Below are 22,997 nucleotides of genomic sequence, written 5' to 3'. Positions count from 1 at the left end.
TCTATTCCTCTTAATCTGCAGTCATTCAGCAAATGAAATTTATAATTATTATTAGTGTATTGAAGCATCCTAAATGTAAAAATTTCCTGGTGTTGCCCTTTCTAAACACAGACATTTTACTTACACAAAAGCTTGACTTAAATGAGCCAGTGGAAGGAACAAGTTAAAACATTTTGTAGTATTGTAAAGCATGGTTCAATTACAAGTTGAAATAAGTGATGTTAATGTTTGAAATTTGGTGAAAAATCCAAAATCAAAATTTAATTTCTTAGGCATTGAAAATGTTTGATTTAAATGTATTTTCAATAAAGATTTAAAGAATTTAAATCATTAAGTAAAGTAAGACTAAATGTAGAAATTTACACTTCTGATTGATTGCATTACAGATTCCATCTTTTAGGAATTAGGTATAGTTTTCTTAGGAAAACAAGAAAAAAATTAAAACTTTATTCTTTTCAGGAAAATTTACCTTCAATTTATAATATTAAAAATTTAAGTTTTTGAGAAGTTATACTTGTAATTACATAATAGCTGATAACTTTCAAACTCCTATCCAAGATATTTTTAATATAGCCTTATTATTGTAAAGAAATGTTAGAATAAAATGTACAGAAAATAGTTTTTCATTCTCTTGGAAAGTAATAAATCTGTTATTTTATTTTTGATACTACAAGAAAAGTAAGATGTGCCCAGCATGGCATAATTTCATTTTAAAAATAAATATACACGAGTCATTAATACTACTTAGGTACTTTTGCCTAAAGTTTTAATTCAATTAAGTCATAATAAAGTTATTATAACTTTATTAATAAAGATATCTCCATGCATAAATTTCAATAAGAAAGTTAACTGTCAGGTACATAACCTCTCTATACCTCAGTTTCTTTTCTATGAAATGGGCATTATGGTAGTACTTGGTAGTACTTACCCCAAAGGCTTGTTGTAAAGAATTAGTGAGAAATAAATGTAATGCACTTACAATAGTACCTGGTAGACAATCATAGTATAGTAGCTTCTACACAACAGTACTTAACTGTTACCTACACAATTGCATTAATACATAGGTATTTCTTTAAATTATAATTCTCATTGTTCAGAAGTTGTGAATACTTGATTAAGTAACTGAAGTTCATTGGACGAATTGTTGATTGTGTCGATTTCCCTTGACAAATTCTTGTACCTCTTACATCTGTCAAAATAGAAATATAATAATAAGCGTTTCTGCTACAGAGAAGATTTTTGTCATAATAGTAATAGAGGAGAACTTAAAATGTTAAATCAACCATAATATATATAATGGCATTATTATTTGGCAAATATTAAATTTATAATCATAAAATTTAAGTATGCATGTATATGGGTACACATATCTACCTGTATTTATATATTATATCCATATAGCTATATTTATATCTATATTTATATCTGCAATATATCTATATCAATCTAGGGTGTTATCTAGTGAGTAACTGACATGAAAGACATTAAGAAGATAGTGCCTTAAAAACAAAGACAAGTAGGAGAAGGGATATAATTTGTTCTGGTTCGTTTATCTGTGCTTTACTTCTCTTATGTCATTGTGGCATGGAAGCCAGGATATCAAAGCTCTCTTGACATGCAAAATTAGCAAGGAGATTGTGTGGGTTCTGAATTTTTTATTTTTTCTGTATTCTTCTGAAAGTTCTTTTGTCAAATTTAGAACTTTGTGGTGCAATGAAAAGACAACTGTGAAGGTAGTTAGCCAATTTCTTTATAGGGATATCATTTTCATATGATTTAGTTTTGAATACAAGGGAAGTGACACTTTCCTCCTTTTATTAATTAGTATCTTTAACAGGAACTTTCATTAATCAACATGTCCTGAGAAAAGCTGGTCTCTTTCCATGAATCTGAATAAATCCCACTGTGTTGGGGTACTGGTAATGGTGCTAAAGATTATGTTTCTGAAAAGTGTTAAAGGGTATTAAAGATAAGGAAGTGAAACAAATCATTCCTCAGCAACCATAGGCTTTTTTTTCTAATTATGCTTTAAAATATATTAAAAAGTAACCTAAAATGCTGATTTCTACTAAATTCTTTGATGTCCAAGTGTCATATTTAATCACCACAGGAGATAGTATCACAGACAGAGTTATTTAGAATTATTTCAACATCAATTCGATCAACTAGAAGCTCACCAAATGAAACATACAACCTCTAAGTAAGGGTCTGCCTAATGTTTGGTAATGTCATTTATAAAGGTGCTTCTTATCAGAGTTCAGAAGTAAATGCAATTCTTATTAGAAAAGTGTTAAGTATCTTAAGCCTGGGTTGATATAATTAGCTATCATGAAAGAAAATGAAATAGGCTATTTTCTATACATTTCAACAACCAGATGTTTGGAGCTATGTACACAAAACAGCCAGATGACAGACTGAAAATTGAAGTGTTTGTCATGATATTTGCCATTGTGTTAACACAGCTTATGCTGAGGAATGTATTTTTGAACTGCTTCACTCATCTCCCTATGAAGTAGGTAGTCTAGCAAAATTTTCAAAAAGAAATAAACACTTTTGAGGACATTTATGGCATACTGAATTAAAGACTCAAATTCATTATTGCACATTTTTATTCTGATTGTTTTATAGGTTATCCTTCAAAGTGATGCTAAGATCACTAGCTCTTAAAATGTTGTATTTTTAAATTTAGGAAGGAAAATAAAGTCTGTGTTTGTTACTCTAGAATTATTGCTTCATTCTTCTCCCATTAACCACGTGTTTTTGCTTCACCACCCACCCTTTTGTTCTCACATGAATTCCTCCATCCTAAACATGGAGAACCCCTCACCCTTGCTGCTGTCTGACCCTAAGAATGCATAGCGTAGTCGTCTCCATAGTAAAGAGTTCGGGCTGACTAGCTTTGTTCCAGCACATAGGGTTATAAGGAGGTCAATGTAAAGTGCCTAGCACATACTAAACAGAATATTTACTGGTTTAAAGTGGTTTCTGAAGTACAGTCAAATATTATAGTTCTTTCTTATTTTAAGTAGGTATGAGCCCAGCCCAGTTCTTCCCACACCTACCACTTTATTCTGTTCACAGAACTGGGTCTACTGACTCAGATCGCTCACTTAGGTCATGCTATGTCTCATACTGCTGTCTTTGTTAGTGTTAACAGATATTTGCAGTTAATTATGTCTTATCACAATGAAGACATGACTTAGCTTTTCCAACTAGATTGCACCTTGAAATTTTAATATACTTTATCATATTATTCCTTCTAAAAGTGTCTTCTTCTTTGCCTTTATTCATCTACTCAACAAATATTTATATTTATTATCTATGATGTGTAGGCCCTTGGAATATGCAGAATTAATCAAATAAGCACAGTCTCTGGATCTTACTTTTAGCAGGAAGAAACACAAAATTATAAATCAAATAAAAGAAATATGTCATATGGTAGTGTTAAGAACAGTTTTTGCTGTTTAATACACTAGATAAATCTGTGAGGAATTAAGGAAGATAGCAAGTAATTAACGCAGAACTCTGGGGGAAGAGAGTTTCCTCGTGGAAGAAACAGCCACTGCAAACTTGCTGGGACAGAAGAACGCATGCCTTGCGGAGAGCACAGCTGGGGACTACTGTCTAGAGCAGAGCACATTGGGAAAGAGCAGTAGCCCACAAAGTCAGAAAAGCATCCAAGTACCAGATGACATAGGCCTGTTGGTCATTAGCAGGAATTTAGTGGCTTTTATGAGTGAAATAGGAAGGATTGGAGTTGGTGATCGGATTGAAACTCTAAACAGTTTATTCTGCTCATTGTGCGGGGAATGGTCGCGGCTACAGGTGACAAGGGAAGAAGTTAAAGAATTTCTGGCAAATATAATTAACACGATTATGACAACAATTTAATTACCGTATATTAACTTCCTGTTCTGAATGATGGCAATTCATGAATATACTTTATCATTTTTTCCTAATTTATAAATTCTGTATGGGCCAGTATTACGAGAGATTTATATTTTTAGACATCAAAGTTCTTAAACCAAAAATAAAAAATAATAATAATTTTTGGTGTCCAAAGAGTTCAAAACTAAATTATTATTGCTCCTTATTCTTCCACCCTCATTCCCAATTTTCTTACCATGTTGTTCTCCTCCCTTCCTTCCTTCCTTCCTTCCTTCCTTCCTTCCTTCCTTCCTTCCTTCCTCCCTCCCTCCCTCCCTCCCTCCCTTCCTCTCTCCCTCCCTCCCTCCCTCCCTCCCTCCCTCCTTCCCCTTCCTTCCTTCCTTCCTTCCTTCCTTCCTTCCTTCCTTCCTTCCTTCCTTCCTTCCTTCCTTCCTCCTTCCTTCCTTCCTCCCTTCCTCCCTCCCTCCTTCCTCCCTCTCTCCTCCCTCCCTCCCCCCTTCCTTCCTTCCTTCCTTCCTTCCTTCCTTCCTTCCTTCCTTCCTTCCTTCCTTCCTTCTTTCCTTCCTTCCTTCCTTCCTTTCTTCCTTCCTTCCTTCCTTCCTTCCTTCCTTCCTTCCTTCCTTCCTTCCAGAATTTCTTCTTAGTACTGTGTCCCCATGTCAGGCAGCATCACTTTGTATCATAAAGGGAAAATAGTAGAGCAAATGTGGAGACAGAGATGTAGAAGACAGAGGTCTTATTCTCAAGGAACCAGATTTGTGTTTAGCCTGTTTCATATATTTTATATAATCATCTTGTAGTTGACCTTATAATACATATACTCTATATAAGTATCTTATGATTTTCATAAAATAGAAAGCCTTGCTGCTCCTAATTTGCAAAATTCCATATATGGTAATTGGAGTTGAGTTCCAATTCAATAATGCAATTTCAGAGTAATTCTTCAGCAATACAAGGAAATAATACAAAAAAAAAAAAAAAAAGATGTTCTTTTTCTGAGTCTCATTTAAGGGTTTTTCTAATGTATTTCTTAAAAAGCTTTGGGTTGGTACCAATAAAAATTATGAAATATAGTTATCCAAGCCCAGAAGATATAAAGGGCTCCTTTTTTCATCATTTTCACAATGCAGAAGTTAACTTCTACTCTTCCCTGATGGTTCCTGACATGCCAGAACAGAGGACTAATGCTTGTGCTAAGTCTAGGAGTCATAACCCAGATCTGATCTATGAAATCCTAGCATCTAAGGTCTAGTTAATCTCCGTGTTTTTCTAATACCTTCCACATAACAGTGAAACTGCTTCTGCCTCTCGGGAAAAGGAAATGCCAAGCAGAGTGTTCGAAATCAGACTTTCATGGTAAAATAGCCATTAAGAATTAATTTTCCGCTTCCTTTAGAATAGGATAGGTTAAGCAGTTGGTCACATTCAGTAAATAAGAAATTACTTGCAGTAATTTCTGCAACATTCTAATCATCTTCCCAATTCTGAAACCTATTTTAAAAGTCTTTGATCTGCATTATGGAGGAAAGGACATTGATTATATTATAAATGCAACCTTGCCACTCACTACTAGTATGGCTAGGGCAAGTCGTGTAACCTAAACATTTCGGTTATCTTCTAGTGATAAATTGGAACTAGCAATTCATACCTACAGGGTTGTTATAAATACCAGATAGGATGACATGTGAAGGCCATGAATGCAGAAGTCATACAATAAATACTCTCTGAATCCAGATAGTAAATACAAACACTGGAATTGTCACAGTTCTGGTAGTGATATTGGATAGTTTTCTACCCAATACTAGCACGATGTGATCCTGTGAAGTGGCAAATATGTCTCCTCTCTCTTCTTTCTGCATATTATTAAGATTAGCAATATACTATAATAATTTATTTCATTAAAGTGGATTTTATTTTCTTCACTAAATACATAAAGAAAAGCTTTTCAATTAACAGTGAACTTTATGATTTATACTTGTTTAGGTTCTGTAGATGGTGAAGCTGAGTGAAAATTAGATTCTGCAAGGTACCCTGCGCCATATTTTTTTCACTCACAGATTAGTTTCTTACTATTGGCAGCAGTTTACCCTGTTGCATTCAGCTTGCAATTTTGTAGCAATCTCAAATGCTGTGTTCAATCCCCTAAGGTGTTCTGTACAAATGCTGTCAAACTCTTTCAATGTATGTGTATTTTCATTCTGTAGCTGTGCTTTGTACTCATTTAGGAGAACCAGTCTTTAATTTGTATCAAAACACTTTCAAGATGAAACATAGAATTCCAGGCCTCAGCAAAATCCTGACATATGACCACAGCCTTCTGTTCTAAATTCTGATGTGACTGATTTCCATTAGATGCAAAGCTATGTTTTTGAATCTTGTTATAGAATACAAGTTTGAATAAATGGCTTCAAATTTGATCTTAAAATCTACTGATTGTCATGATAGCCATCATTATCTGGTTTCCGTTTACCTTTTCAGTGTTGTAGCCCACCCCTCCCCACCCCGGTGTGCTTCCTTGGAACATGTGGTTCTCTCTCTCAATTTTCCCTGGCATTGCTCACATCCAGTACCTCTGTCTGGAAAGTTACGTCTTACCCTTCTCACCTCTTTATCTCAAGTATTTCTTATCCTATCCCAGAAAATCTTTTTCTATACCCCAACACCCTTTCTGAGTTAAATAACATTTTTTTTTGTCTCTCGTGAGCCTTTAGCAGAGTTAATAAAACTATTTCTTTAATGTATAGTATTACTACATTGCTTGGTTATCTTCATTATTAGACTGAGTTTAGAAGAGCAAGGATAATCCATAAACAGTATATGCTTTATAAAATGTTTATTGGATAAATATGTTACCTGGAAAAAACTGCTGGTCAGTTCATTGAAAAGGAGCAAGACTTTGCTACTAAAATTATTATATTAAAATTGCTACATTTAATTACAACAGCAATATTATCGGTGAAATGAAGTCTATAGTTTCAGTGTACAGAGTTACCACTTTGTAGATGCAGGTGATTTTAAAAATAAAAATGTATATGGTACTATTCTATGCTTTGCATTCTGCATCTGGTACATTGTATTTAGAATTGGATTGGGTTGAATGAGGCTGACTCATAATTTCAAAGAATAAAATGTGCTTTCATGTCAAAAATGCTATGTGAACTAATTTAACCTTATTTAAATTTACTTGTCATCCAGAAAGAATGAAACTGATTTTGAGTGGGTTTGAATTAAAACATACACACACACACACACACACACACACTAAATAAAGCACACAAAACAAAACAAAAAACAAATTATGCACAGTATTGTTTCATATTTGTATTGGAAATAGAATACGTACTTGTGTGTTCATGCCTCCTGTGTTTATGCCTGATGTTTGCATTTGATGAAGTGCTATAATTCAGCATATGAAAGTACAGTCAGAAGAAAGATAATGTCTCTCACTTTCATTTTGATTAATAGTGTTCTGTCTCTGGTAATTTGTAGGTGTTATTTGGAAGATGGAGCTTCAAAGGGTGCCTGGCTGAACCGGTCAAGTATTATTTTTGCGGGAGGTGATAAGTGGTCAGTGGATCCTCGAGTTTCCATTTCAACATTGAATAAAAGGGACTACAGCCTCCAGATACAGAATGTAGATGTGACAGATGATGGCCCCTACACGTGTTCTGTTCAGACTCAACATACACCAAGAACAATGCAGGTGCATCTAACTGTGCAAGGTATGCATTTCCATAGTTGCTACATTGTAAAGGACTATGCTTAGAAATGCTCAAAATTTAAATATCAAAATGACTCAGAAGTAACTGACAATAGTGAAGGTTATTCTGTCATTGTCTTCAGGGATTTATGTTTCTAGATTCCATTAAATGTAATGGCTACTATAGTCATACAAATCCCCACTTACCAAGATAAAACATTATCCATGAACATCACATTATGTGGTTTTTTTGGTGTATGATTCACATTGTATCTTCTGTTGGGTTACCTCTTCAATAAATCTTTGAAAATCTAGGATAGATACAATAAAATAACTATTTGATAACCCATGATGGATAAATTAAAATATTAGAACTTTTTGAAATATGGATAGTAACTCTTAGAAAGTAATTCTCCTGCTTTCCAACATTCTGTCTCAATGCAACTTTTGTATGCTTTGATTAAAGTCACAATGAAAAGAGCAGCCTTCTAGAAATACTTAATTTAAGTATAGAGTAATTGAAAAAATATGGTACACAATGCTTTATACTTTGACGTACTTTCAGTAGGTCATAAATCATACCAGCTAACATGCAATCTCTAAATACAAACAGAATCTTCACATTATATCATTTTTCTTGCACACTAAAATGTAAGAGCATATATATCTTGAACACAAATACTTTCCAAGAAAAATGAAGTTATAATGCTAATAGAATGGAAAATGTACATTTTTGCCCCTTACATTATTTCCTAGTACATTTTAGATTAATCATGTGTTGGTTGCATAAAAATATTATTCTGGAACTCAAAATGACACTACAGCATTTCTAAGTAAAATTAATAACAAATTTTATGATAATGTGGTACAGGGAATGCATGTTTTGTCCCTAACAGGAATGCTGAATAAGCAAGATATTTGTATTATCTCTGAGTTCACCCTTCAAATAATTCATACTAAGTGCTAATTTACATACTTAGCTTACATCTGGGAAAGATTCTTAATCTATAATTTTATTAACTGCTTTTTATTTTCTTATATAAATGTAAACCTGAATTCAAATATAGCTTCAATTATTAGTAAACATGTTAACTTTGTGATAAAATTAAACTAATTAACTAATCAATTAACATTGAAGAAGAAAGTATAAATTGAGGATTAAGTCAGTGAATTTTCTCAATGGCGATTCTTATTATAGACCATTGCAGACTATAGGATGTCCTTATTTAGAAGCATAGAAGAAAATAGTAGCTTTCACCAAAGTCCATCTTTATTCAGAGATTTTTCAGAGACTCCAGAGGGCAGGTGTATGTCCAGCTTCAAAAACTGACATGAGATTACAAATCAGAAACACATTTCTTGTGTGATCCAGGCCTAATCCCTTCTCTTGTTTAGTTCAGAGCCCTTTGACTTCAGTTTCTAGCTTGAAGGCAACAAAAGATTTTGTTATATAAGAAAAATAAATTTGGACAACAATATGTTTGAGTAACTTGAGATACAAACTTTTTACTTCTTGTAGACTTTAAATGATATATCTCTAAACACTAATTATATCTCTCTTGCCTTTTCCCCCTTCATTCTTATTCCATGTTAGGCCCAGATTTTAAGTCAGATTATGGCTATATAAGCTCTGCTTAAACATTGTTTAGTTTCTATAAGACTTATTTTTAACTTTACATCACATAGACTGTTCAATATTGTGCATATTTTAAAGCTGTGACATGCCTTATTTTAGCACCCTTTTTTACTGGTCATTTGATGATCGGTGCACTTTCTAGCACCCTTTCAGAGAATGCATGTTAAAAATGAATGTTTTATCAATGTAATATTTTTAATCCTCTAGAAAAAGAAAAATTTTGGTACTGTTTTGAAAGTATGTACTTAAGTCAAATTAAAAGCTAATAATTTTACAGTATTCATGAACATAATTACTTATTAGAAGTTGATTGGCATGTGAGCAGTTTTCCAATTACATTAATAAAGTTCAGGGAATACATTAATAGGCTTGTCAGTCAATTCAAGAACTAAGTAAATGTCATAAAAAGTCAACCCCACTTGAGCTACATTTCCTCTCAAAGAACAAAAATAAACTGATGTGCGCATTTCTTCAGTCTTTAAATTTGTTCTATTGTCCAGTGTATCTGGGTAGTTTTAAAATGTATGTTCTTTACCTGGCAATTTGTTAAGCCTTTACTCACCAGGATAATGAAACTTAGCAAGTGAAAGAAGAATATTAATCACTGAATGTCAAACAGTGCTTGATAAAAACAAAACTCAACTATGTACTCAATGGAGCTACTGAAAAATATAATTATTTTAGAAAGAGGATACTTAAAGGGATATCTTGCCAAAGCAGACATTGGAATATGACTTGGAAAACCTAGATTCCAGTTCTGAAATTTCCTTTATGAAATGGGGAATTATCAAGCCTCTTTGAATTCAAATTTTCTCATTTGAAAGATGAAGACTCCGAAGATCCATGACAGTCAAAACCAAAAAGACAAATGACCACAAAAGAAAAGGAAAAAAAAAAATCCACTGTAATTATCTACTTTTGATTTTGAAAAAAAAAGTGATTTAAGTTAAAAAATGAAAAATATTCCATCGCACTTTTATAACACTTCTATTGTGCACTGTGCAAACTCATTTTTACAGAGCAGCACCTAGTGTTCACTCTGCAGGTGTGCTCTATTTATCTCCACTTTTTCTTTTACCACCTGAGTGGAACAATGTGTTCATGGAATTTGAAGAATGAAGTGAATTGGAGTTTTGCTTTAAGGGGGTGAAAATTGGCTAACAGACTGAAAGTATGTATTACTTACATATAATATAATGCTGAAACATCAAGGTACCTAATTGTTCGGTGTTTTAAATCATGTGGTGCAACATACATTAAGAACAATCTTCCTTGTTTGTGAGCATAAAAACATACAAGGCTGTATGTAGTACTTGTTATGGAGTCAGAGATTCTTATGACATTACTGTAACAATCAAAACATGACATGCAAATGTTATCCACTCAAATATAAGACAGGGATGGCTCCTACTTTGAGTTCCCATTGAAAGTCTAGGTTATATACACCTCAAAGTAGACACTGATAGTTTTTGTATAATTACTAAATATAATATATACACCACAGCCACAGACAACACTTTGATTGCAGCCTTGTGGAAATACGAACGACGACCCAGCTAAAATGTGCCTAGACAGAAACTGACATAATAAATATATGTTGTTTTAAGACCTCCGTATACCAAAAAACACAATGTATGGACTGTTATCACCCAACTGTACCCTTTCATGGAGGCATAGGTATACTCCGGGTTTTCTCTAGATATAGTAGAAGATTTGATTAGCACATAACTCTGTGATCAAAATAATTTCTCAAAGGTATTTAACTTCCCCAGGGATTTCCAATTACCTCAGTGTGTATGACTTACCTGGGATATTTGTGATAGATGACTTGCTGTTCTTCAATTTTGAAGGATGGGTTGTGAAGTGCCATGAGCACACAGTATTTAGTGGCCAACCCTTTCAAAGATAGCTTCAGCTTAAAGAGCCACCTTGCTCAAAGTCAAGCCCTGCTTAGAGCAACCAACATCTGATGACTGATGGAGGCAGGAATATAAAAGCCCCTCTCTTTTATCTTCAAGAAAACCTGATGGACCTTTTGGCTCCATGTGGGTGAGGCTGTTGACCAATGAGCACTGAACATCATCTTCTTGCTTTGTTCCATCTCATTTCCTTCCTTCTCCAGGAATTTATCACAAGGATATTCCCTGATAAATATTCTGCACTGCAGACTCAATCTCGTTTCAGTGTTTGCTTCCCAAAGATCCTAAAATATGACAATGTCAGATCCTCGCCTCTGGCTTACTCATTGCTTTGAGAAAGATTTGTAAAGTACAAAGACAACATAGTCCAACACCATTTATTATTAACAGTCTGTTTGATAGTGGAGGGATTTAAAGTGGCTTATAAAGAAGTGTTTAGGACATCAAGATAAACAGGAGAAATCTGAAACAAATAGTAAGGAAAGAAGAGTAGGATGTAGTCAGAGGTCAGGTTAGATCATAAAATCTGTGACATGATTTCTATATAATGATGAAGCTTGCTAAAAAAAGTTAGTTCTAAGATTTCTAGTTGCCAATACAGTACAGGAAACAGTATCAATGATTCATTTCATAGCTCATAGTGTTAAACCTTATGGTTCTTACTACCCTGATCAGAATTTAGCTTTTCTATGAGTCATCTCAGAATATCGCTGTAAGCTGTCAGGAACTTCTCAACAGTAAGTGTATGGTTCTCATAGCACTCATTCATAGGTTTGTTCCTTATAACACATTTCATTATAACCTGAAGTTCAGGGAAGTTAAAAAATTATTTAAAAATCTAAAAATAAATTCAATAAGATGCGGGTTACATAACAAGGTAATAGCTTTTTTATTATTGCTTAATCTATGAGTAAATTTTCGAACCTGTCTTTCCCAAGTCAAACCTCCACAAATATTATTTCCCTCAGTGGATCTTTGAACAGAAATTTATGCATAGATATTTTAAAATTATACTTGGCAATGACTATCTGGGGAGCAATATTTCATATGACCTCAGTATAGAACCATAATCTAATGTTAACATCCTTTCAATGAATACTAAAGCCTTGACAGGTACATACTAGAAGAGAAAGACACCACACTTCTGTTCCAAGTTGAGCTGCTGGGCAATAACACAGCATTACAAAAGATAAGCCTGCCTTCCTCAAGAGAGCTAAAGAAGGAAAAAGCTATAATAGTCAAAAAAGCATGTTAAAATTCCACATACATTAAGTAATTTAAGCCATTGTTCTGCAACAGTAAATATTTCATGCTTTTAACAGTCTACAAAATGAAACCAAAGAAAAATGATCAGCACTAGGAAAAGTTTTACAGAGCACATAGTTATAAAAATGTCATGGCCTGAGTGCAATGATGGCTGGATGAGGCCCTTGGCCTGGCTCCCACTCTGCTCAATTCCATTTCTATTTATACTTATGGGGGATTAATATTATAAGTAGCAACTCAATTTTAGTAATGCTTTAGAATACAAAGAAATGATAAAGATGCAAAACAGATTTTAACTATTTTTAGCATGGAAACAAATGATAATTGACCTGAAATAAAAATGGTTCCTTAATATAATGCTACTTATTATACCAACCAAATAACATTTAATTGTAAGAAATGTGACTTCACAGTACACCTATAAGGTAATATAGTGATAAAGTAGATATTTAAAAAATATTTTTATTGAGATATAATTGATATATAATATTATATTAGATTCAGAAATATTACAAAACAGTTGATAGTTGTATATGCAAAGGAAAAATAAGTTTACAGTTATAATATAATAATTAATAAGTAGTAATAAAAGAATAAACTGTATTTCATGTACTAACATCTGTAAACCTACTTTTGTCTACCCATGTGGTATGAAATGATCACCACAATAAGTCTAGTTAACATTTCTTGCCATATATAACTATAAGTTTGTGTTCTTATGATTTGAACTTTTACAATTTATTTCTTAGCTACTATCAAATTACAATATAGTATCATTAATATAGTCACTGTTCGTTTAAAACCTCAAGAGTTCCCCTGATGTCTGACCAGGCAGTGGCGCAGTGGATAGAGCATTGGACTGGGATGTGGAGGACCGAGGTTCGTAACCCAGAGGTCATCAGTTTGAGTGTGGCCTCATCTGGTTTGAGCAAGGCTCACCAGCTTAAACCCAAGGTTGCTGGCTTGAGCAAGGGGTCACTCGGTCTTCTGTAGCTCCCTGATCAAGGCACATATGAGAAAGCAATCGCTGAGAAACTAAGGTGCCACAACAAAGAATTGATGCTTCTCATCTCTCTCCCTTCCAGTCTGTCTGTTCCTCTCTCTGTCTCTCTCTGTTTCTCTCTGTCTCTGTCACAAACAAAAATAATAAATAAATAAATAAATTGTTAAAAAAAAAGGCAAACTACTCCAGATTGGTAGGTGGCAGGTTTAATAAGCAAGTTATTTTACACACAACGTTTATCTTAGGTGGTTAGAAGACAAGTGGATCTTCACACTCATTTTCCAAGAGTATTAAAAGTTATATAGAGGTTCAGTTAATAAGGTTCAGTCATGTATTAAGTGCAGATAGTCTCAATAACACCTTACTCTTAAGGCTGCATACTTGTAACAGCTAGTGTAGGGACAGTGGGCAGGACCTACATCCTAAGGACAGCTAAGGGGCAATGACCATCTGATTGCTCAGGTCCAGATTGAGGGTTAACCTATAATCTCATTCTGACCTGTTCCAACAGTTACCACTGCTGTACCTTACATTCTTATGACTTATTTATTTTATAGCTAGAAGTTTGCACTTTTAACCCCTTTTACTCATTTCTCCCCTCTTCGCCTCTGGCAACCACCTATCTGTTCCCTAAAATTAGATTATAAGTGTTGTCAAATAATTGAGATAAAAGTTACAGGTAAAAGGGTATACATACTTATTCTCATTCCACCTGCAGGGATTTCTTGCTTATTCTACCATAAATAACTGTTTGCTTACTCCAATTTGATAGGAGCCAAAATATACTGAGCTCATACAGATGAATGAGTACCTGGATACTGATCAGTGGGTCAAAAATCAGTTGAGTAGAAGAAATGATGTAACTATTGTTGTATTGGTCCTACAGATTTATCCTACAATGATGTAGTAATAACACAAGAACCATACCTAAAACCTCTAAATTTTTTTATTTTTTTTTATTTGAAATGTGCAGATTTGCAAGTAAGAAAGAAAGGAATATATAAGCACTTTGGAGTATATGCCTGATTAGCTAATAGGACTCTCATTGTATTCTCTAAGTGCTTTATTCAGTGGGAAACCTTTAATCTGTTGAAATATATGAGGCAGTATTGTTGATGTCCAGACTGATAATGGTCTGGTATCTAAACAGTTTAGAACAATTATGCCTAATTTGTGAAATCTGGGAAAAATAAGTCAGTCGTCCAGGTGTCTTTTGTGATCTAGATTTCAGTAAAATTATTTCCTCAAACGTATCCTCACACACACAGTCAAGTTCACCTATCTGAACTTAAATGAGATAGACTTTTTTAAGCAGTGAAGTATTTCATAATAATTTTTATAATTTATGCATTTTCAGGTGGATATTTCAGGTTCTTTGTTTTAGACTTCTCAGTCTGGCTACAATTGGTACTCTTACATGGCAGTGTATCTAGTACAGCTTTTAGGAAGCCAGTACTTCACTTTTATCTATGAGCTTGTTGACACTGATTAGGTTATTTGTGTAACTACTAGAGGCCATAAGAACTAACATTAATTGAGCTAATTTTCAGCAAAATTCTTATTTGTATATTGATACTTCTTCCAGGGTAGACATTTTTTATTCTCTTATAAAAAATTTTGTTTTAAAATAATATAGTCTTTAGAGCTGTGGCCAGAGGCTTAGTGGATAGAACACTGTCCTGGAGCTCCAAGGTTGTCGCTGGTGCCTAAGGACGCTGGCTGGATCAAGTGGTCACTGATCCTACCAATCCTGAGGCTGACAACTCAATCCCAGGTTTGCCAGCTCCATCCCAGGGTTGCTAGGTCAAGCTAAAGGCTACCATCTTGACATGGGGTTGCTGATCCCAAGGTTGCCGGCTGAATCCCGAGGAAGCTGGCTCAGTCCCAAGGGCACCTGCTTAAACTGTGAGGTCATCGACTGCTGACCCACAATGTTGCAGGTTGGAGACCCCATCACAGCACATGTGAGAAGCAATCAATGGCACAACTAGGTGGAACAATGAGTTGATTTCTCTCTCTCTCTCCCTCTTCATCCTTACAAAAAATAAAAAATAAATTCTTAAAAAATATATGTTTTTAGAAAAGGCTAAAGGCCTTTATTTTTCTGCAATTAAGATAAAAGCAAAAAAGAGAGGGTAGAATTTAATGCATAGTAATTTTCATTGAAAAATATATATTTTTGCCCTGGCCGGTTGGCTCAGTGGTAGAGCGTCGGCCTGGCGTGTGGAGGTCCTGGGTTCAATTCCTGGCCAGGGCACACAGGAGAGGCGCCCATCTGCTTCTCCACCCCTCCTCCTCTCCTTCCTCTCTGTCTCTCTCTTCCCCTCCCGCAGCCGAGGCTCCATTGGAGCAAAAGATGGCCCAGGTGCTGGGGATGGCTCCTTGGCCTCTGCCCCATGTGCTAGAGTGGCTCTGGTCGTGAAAGAGCGACGCCCCGGATGGGCAGAGCATCGCCCCCTGGTGGGTGTGCCGGTTGGATCCCGGTCGGGTGCATGCAGGAGTCTGTCTGACTGCCTCCCCGTTTCCAGCTTCAGAAAAATACAAAAAAAAAAAGAAAGAAAGAAAAGAAAAATATATATTTTTGTAAATGCAGTGATCATGTTTTCCTAACAAAATATTTAGTACATAAAGTTTTAATATAGTGCAACACAAAATCTTATATTAGAATAGTATTGCACATCAAAACTATGTAAAATTTCATAATGTACTGCCTACTATACACAGAGGGAATGAATAACTTCATTGTATTTTCTTGTCAAGTTTCAATATTCTGTTATTTTCAAATATAAGAGAGGTTGGAAAGAGCAAGAAAAATAATATTGACAGATATTGACATAATTAACCACTTAAACAAAATCTGCTGCCCTTTTAAAGTTTCTTCAATAACTAATATTTATCCTAGTTCTTTTTTATATATATAATTTAAGTGAAAGGAGGAGAGATAGATAGACTCCCACGTAAGTCTCAATCAGGATCCACCTGGCAAACCCTGCCTGAGGCTGATGTTCTGACCATCAAGGGACGATGCTAACAACTGAACTATTTTTAGTGCCTGAGGCAGAAGCTTTAAGGATCCATCCTCAGGGCTGGGGCCAAAGTGCTTGAACCAATCAAACTATGGCTATAGGACGGGAAGAGAGAGTTAGAGAATAGGGGTGGGAGTAGAAGCAGGTGGTCACTTCTGTGTACCTTGAACAGAAATCAAACCTGGGACTTTCATATGCCAGGTCAGCACTTTACCACTGAATCAACTGGCCAGGGCCTATTCTAGTTCTTGAAGCATATAGTTTAACAGGTATCTCAAAGCTTAGACTGATTACATTTTTACATTTTTATGTTCTTTTTTTTTTTTTTTTTTGTATTTTTCTGAAGCTGGAAACTGGGATAGACAGTCAGACAGACTCCCGCATACGCCCTACCAGGATCCACCCAGCACGCCCACCAGGGGGGCGACGCTCTGCCCACCAGGGGGCAATGCTCTGCCCCTCCGGGGCATCGCTCTGTTGCAACCAGAGCCACCCTAGCGCCTGGGGCAGAGGCCAAGGAGCCATCCCCAGCGCCTGGGCCATCTTTGCTCCAATGGAGCCTTGGCTGCGGGAGGGGAAGAGAGAGACAGAGAGGAAGGAGGGGGGGTGGAGAAGCAGATGGGCGCCTCTCCTGTGTGCCCTGGCCGGGAATCAAACCCGGGACTTCTGCACGCCAGGCCGACGCTCTACCACTGAGCCAACCGGCCAGGGCCCATTTTTATGTTCTTGATATTAATTTTGAATTTTGTTTTGTGTGTTGCATTTCAGAATAATTTTATTTGTTTGCTTATCTTAGGTATCTTTATTTTTTCCTTAAAAAAATAGAAGAACATAACTGTGTGAGTAATACATGCCAAATCCCAATGTAATATATACTATCAGTATAAAAAATATCTCTATACATAAAAGATTATCACACTTTAACTGGCCCACTTATTTTAAGAAACCCTGCAAATCAAATCTAAGTCTGGTGAAATAATTTGTGTTCTCCTTGGAAGTTATTGCAATAAGATTTGATCTATGAATTATTCTATTGTTTTCTTCCCCCAAATTGTGTGTGTAGTTAAGAAATTGCAACCAACACAATTAAGAGTTTGTGTTGCCATGAACTACATTCTAAACGACATGCCCTTTGTAGCCTTTATGTAGGACAATGGTAAAACTTAGCAGAGGAGAAAAATTTGAGTCTGCTAATGCTATTGTTTATCGTATAATTTATAGCAGAACAATACAAATTAATTATGCATAGTGCCAAGAGGAAAATGGGCATAATTAAGATTGGTGGCAAAGTTTAATTTGCAGAATCAGAGTGACTCTAGCTCCTGATGTTTTTCTGCTTCACATCACTACACTTCCTGTTCTTTCAGCATCTTCTAGTTGGTAATCTAGAAAGAATAGTAGGGAAACCCAGGAAAGGTGACCATGTACCTGCACTTAACTCTCAGAGCTTTCTAACCCACATTAGTATGTTTACATTCCAGGCCAGTTGTTTTTAAATGTTTTGTGGTCAGTAACCCATCTGAAAATCTGATGTAACTGGTAGACGTGGTGTCTAGAACAATGTATACGCCTTTAACACTTTACAGAGTTTTTATGTGAGCAGGAAAATCACAAATGTCCTTAATCTATGTGTGAACTCCAATACGAATCCCAGTGAACTGCTTGAAGGTAAAAACTAAATCTTAATCCTTTCTGACTCCTGAACATCCAGGAAATTGCCTGACAAATGTTAGGCACTCAATAAAGGTTTATTGGCTTTATATATGTACGAATTTCTTTTTCTCAACTTCATGTCAATCACGTTTGCTTAAGCTGTGACTTAATGTATTGATGTTATCTTTAGGGCATAACACCCAGAATGCTGACATAACAGGAAAAATTTTAAATTAAAAGGATTAGTTAGGCATTCATGGCTTGGGCTACTTATTTTCATTTCGGGTCATAGCATCCTTATCCTCTGCTAATCCCCATGTTTTCACAAATGTGGAATAGTGATTGCATGCTGTAATGGAGAAATAATAAATGAGATACCGAAGTTCTGCAAAAATTTTCTCCTAGCAATGTTATTTTGAGAAAAAATATTTTTATGGGATAGTCTTAGCTACAAAGATTATAACCAAGGGCTCTTAATGCCAAACCCACATAAGGGGTTAATGTTTTAAAAGAGCCAAAAATAACACAATTAGAGTTTCCTCTTACATATTTTACTCATTTTTTAAGTTTTTGATGTGAGCGAGTTGGTAAATGAACAAGTTGGTGGACTTACACATTTTAAAATAACATGTTAAGAGGAGACATGTTCCTGAGCTCTTCATCAGAGCAGAGTTAAGAAAGACATATATATTGTTTTTCCTATGCTCATGACCTTTTCATTTAAAGGTCATCCATTTTAAAAAGACATCTAAAATGAATTGAATTCAGTTTAATTCACGCAGTATTTTGTAGTTCCACTTTAATTCAGTACTTACTCTGTGTACATAACTTTGCTAAAAGTTGCACATGCATTCCTCCTTGAGATAAGCAGAATAATGGTATCCAAAGATAACCATGAACCTGTTTCTATGTTAGGTTACATGGCAAAAGGGAACTAAGATTGCAATTCACCTAATCTTATCATAGAAATATCATTTTAGATTGGCCAAGTGGGTCTAAAGAAATCACAAGGGTGGTTAGCAGTGGAAGAAAGAGGCAGAAGAGGATAACCAGAAAGAGATGTGACTGTGGAAGTAGGTTAGAGTGATGCGGTTTAAAAAGGACTCAATCCTGCCTGACCTGTGGTGGCACAGTGGATAAAGCTTCGACCTGGAAATGCTGAGGTCGCCGGTTTGAAACCCTGGGCTTGCCTGGTCAAGGCACATATGGGAGTGGATGCTTCCTGCTCCTCCCCCCTTCTCTGTCTCTGTCTCTCTGTCTCTCTCTCTCCCCCTCTCTTTTCTAAAATGAACAAATAAAAAAATAAAAATTAAAAAGGACTCAATCCTCCATTAAACACAGAAGAAGAAGCTCATGAGCTAAGAAGTATGTGTAGTCTCTAGAAAATGGAAATGATAAGAGAATGGATTCTCTCCTAGAGACTCCAGAAGGTAACACAGCCTTGGCAATACCTCAGTATTCACTGAGAGAGTTTATATTGGACATCTAACCTACAGAGATATAAGATGAATTTGTGTTGTGTTAAGCCACTAAGGATGTAGTAATTTATGGCAAAAAAATAGAAAACTAATACAAACATACACACACACACACACAAAAAGATTCTCATGCACACCTAGAACAGATCTTCTCAACCTTGGCACTATTGACATTAAGGACTATATAATTATTGTGTGTGTGTGTGTGTGTGTGTGTGTGCGCGCGTGTGTGTGTTATAATAGGGGAAGATGTCCTATAGATTATAAGATGTTTAGGAGCATCTTTGACTGGTATAAGTTAAATGTTTGTATCTCCCGCCCACAATACATTTATTAAAACATAATGCCCAGTGTGATAGAATTAAGAGTTAGGGTCTTTGGGAAGTACTGATGCTATAAAGAGGGAGCCCTCATGAATGGGACTAGTATTCTTATGAAAGAGATCCCACAGATATTTCTCTCTTTTCTAGAAGGTGAGGTTGTAATAGTGAAAAGACAGCCAGGTAAGAGTGGCTCCATACTAGACACAGAATCTGTATGTCATGATGTTGGCCTTTTCAGGGTCCAAAACTATGAGGAATTATGTTTGTTGATTATAAATTACCCAGTTTATGATATTTTGTGATAACAGCCTGAATAGACTTGAAACAGGGACCTCAACATCATAGACACAAGGAGCATTTATTGGTTCTGATGTCACAAAATATCTTCACACATTGTCATATGTCCACTGGATAAAAATCACCCCTGGCTGAGAACCACTCAACTAGTAGAAAAGATAAACATAGGCTTTAATGCCCCAGTGCCTGCAGGCTGTGGCAAACTCCATGTAAGCACAGATCTTATGTGTCTTACTGTTCTACCTTTAGTGAGTAGAACAGGGGCTGGCATGTAATTGGGGATAAAATGAATATTTCATAAATGATATAGTCAACGAATGAGTGAAGTCCTTTGGGAGTACAAGCTAGCCAATGACCAGATAAAATGTTTCTGATTTTTTTTTCTAATTTAATAATGGTTTGGGCAATTTTTCCTTTGAAACTATGTAGTCAATTCCAGTATTCTCCTAAGCAGTTTAGGATGGCATAGGCATTAGAGTGACTGCAGGTGACTTCCAGCTTTGATATTTGTAAAGGATATAAACTTATTTAAGTGTCTCTATCTCCTTAACACTCATTTTTATTCTCTGAGAAGTGAAAAATAATACCCAATTCTCTGGATTGCTGTGAAAAAAAAAATAGGTATATGAGAAATTTTTCTGAATGTCTGATTCAGAGTAGGTATTCAACAGATGTTACCATCTGCCTTCTTCCTGTGAGCTAATGACCTACAAATAGAGCCTTTCCTCTCTCTGTTTGAATTGAGATAAAATTGATATTGCTCTCATTGATTCCAAGTGATTTTTATTTTAGAATATGAATAATAGAGTTAATTATAAAATATTAACAAAAGCAATTCTTCCTGTGAAAAAATTCCATGTGAAAAAGATATAAATTTATACCAATGTTAAGGTTATAAGCTACAACAATTGAAAAGACTTCTACATTTTTTTTTGGAAAACAAATTGCTATGTAATATAAGGGAAAGATATAGTGACAATCATTTTGGCCTATTTCTCTCGGGGCCATTCCTTGTATCTCTTTTGCTAATGGGACTGGCTGACCCTCACGGGTGTATTCTCAGGCTGCTACATTTCCTGGTTTCTGGTAGGATTCACCCCGTGGGGACACTTGAGGGAGTTTGGGGACAGGAGGAAGGCAGAAGTCAGGCTATGTTTTGGTTTTTTGGGTTTTTTTATTGCCACAGACAGTGTCCCCTACAAGAACTTTCCTTATGCCAGAGAGCCCATTCTCCCAAAGACACAACTCACACTGGGCACTCCCATGCTGTGGATTTCATTCCTGATAAAGAGTCCGACCTCTGGGCTCTGGCAGTGACACTGCACTGTAAGACTCAGTGGCTCTTTGCCACTGGACACTGACAAATGTCCTACTTTCACCATGTTTTTTGGCTCCTTAACCTTTCATCACTTGTGTAAAACTGACCCTGTATTAAACACACTGTATTTGACATACTTACATTGGTTTCTATTTTCTTGTCCGGATTCTAGTTGATAAGGATTTTTTTTTCCTAAAATTTCAAGTGTTTCCTAGCAGTAGATACTCAGTATGGGTATGCTTTAAGCTCTATTTCCCATATAGGTAACTCCGTTAGATAATAATGATTACCTGTCCACATTCTAGAAAAAGTATATCTCATTCCTGAGTATATATCCTTAGTATTAAAAGTAAATTTGAAAAGAGATTTCAAAATAAATTACACATATACTGAAATCTCAGATTTTAAAAACTAATTATCAGAAAATAAGATAAATTGGGGAGAAAAGATAAAAGTATGCATAATCATTAAATGCTGGCATTTATGTGAGCTTTGTGTTTCTCTTTATTAGCTTTTGGGTACAATTATCATTAGCATTTTAGTCACGTCTTTAATGAATATTAGAGCTACCCATACACAATGGCATGAGTGGAAACGGCAGTCTTTCATTATCCACAGAGACGGTAACTTTAAGAAAATAACACACATAAAGGCTGTGGAGTGCTGTTGTCCATTTGTCCTGGGAGCTAGGAGCTATCCAGCAATATCCTGGGCCGTGATTTTTTTTAAAAATTTAGAAAATTAAATGTAATGGCGTGACATTGATCAGTAAGAGTATATAGTTTTCAAGTAAATATCTCTATAGTGTTTAAACTGTTGATTGTGTTGTGTGCCCATGACCCAAAGTGAAATCACTTTCCATTACTGTATATTTATCCCTTTGACTCCCCTCCTTCACAACCTTCTCCCCTGGTAACCATTTCACTTCATTTTATGTCCATGAGTCTCATTTTTATATCCCACTTATGTGTCAAATCATATAGTTCTTAGGTTTTCCTTACTTACTTATTTCACTTAGTGTAGTGTTCTCAAGGTCTATCCCATGTTGTTGTAAATGGCTATTTGTCATCATTTCTTATGGCTGAGTAATATTCCATAGTGTATATGTACCACATCTTCTTTATCCAATCCTCTATTGAAGGACATTTTGGTGGTTTCCATGTCTTGGCCACTGTGAACAATGCTGCAATAAACATGGGGCTGCATGTGTCTTTACATTACAATGTTTTTGAGTTCTGGGAGTATATACCCAGTAGAGGGATAGCTGAGTCATATTGTAGTTCTATTCTTAATTTTTTGAGGAACCACCATACTTTCTTCTGTAATAGCTGTACCAGTTTACATTCCCACCAGCAGTGAATGAGGATTCCTTTTGCTCCACAGCCTTTCCAACACTTGTGCTTTCCTGTCTTGATTTTTACAGCTGCACTTGTGCCTTGTAGGGAAACAAATAAAAAACCATTTGGGATTCTTTTCTAATAAACTTGTTA

At 35.5% G+C, this 22,997-nt stretch overlaps 1 protein-coding gene across 1 annotated transcript in view; it reads left to right on the top strand.

Moving 5' to 3' along the window:
• NEGR1 (neuronal growth regulator 1) overlaps nt 1–22,997 on the top strand; it is a 961,252-nt gene that overhangs the window by 374,394 nt on the left and 563,861 nt on the right. Inside the window, exon 2 of the mRNA XM_066376571.1 lies at nt 7,378–7,610. Within this exon, the coding sequence (XP_066232668.1) occupies nt 7,378–7,610 (233 nt within the window). The remainder of the gene's footprint in view (nt 1–7,377; nt 7,611–22,997) is intronic.

The sequence above is a fragment of the Saccopteryx leptura genome, chromosome 3 (assembly GCF_036850995.1).
Source record: "Saccopteryx leptura isolate mSacLep1 chromosome 3, mSacLep1_pri_phased_curated, whole genome shotgun sequence".
Taxonomy (NCBI): domain Eukaryota; kingdom Metazoa; phylum Chordata; class Mammalia; order Chiroptera; family Emballonuridae; genus Saccopteryx; species Saccopteryx leptura.
This window is presented reverse-complemented; position numbering and strand designations above follow the sequence as displayed.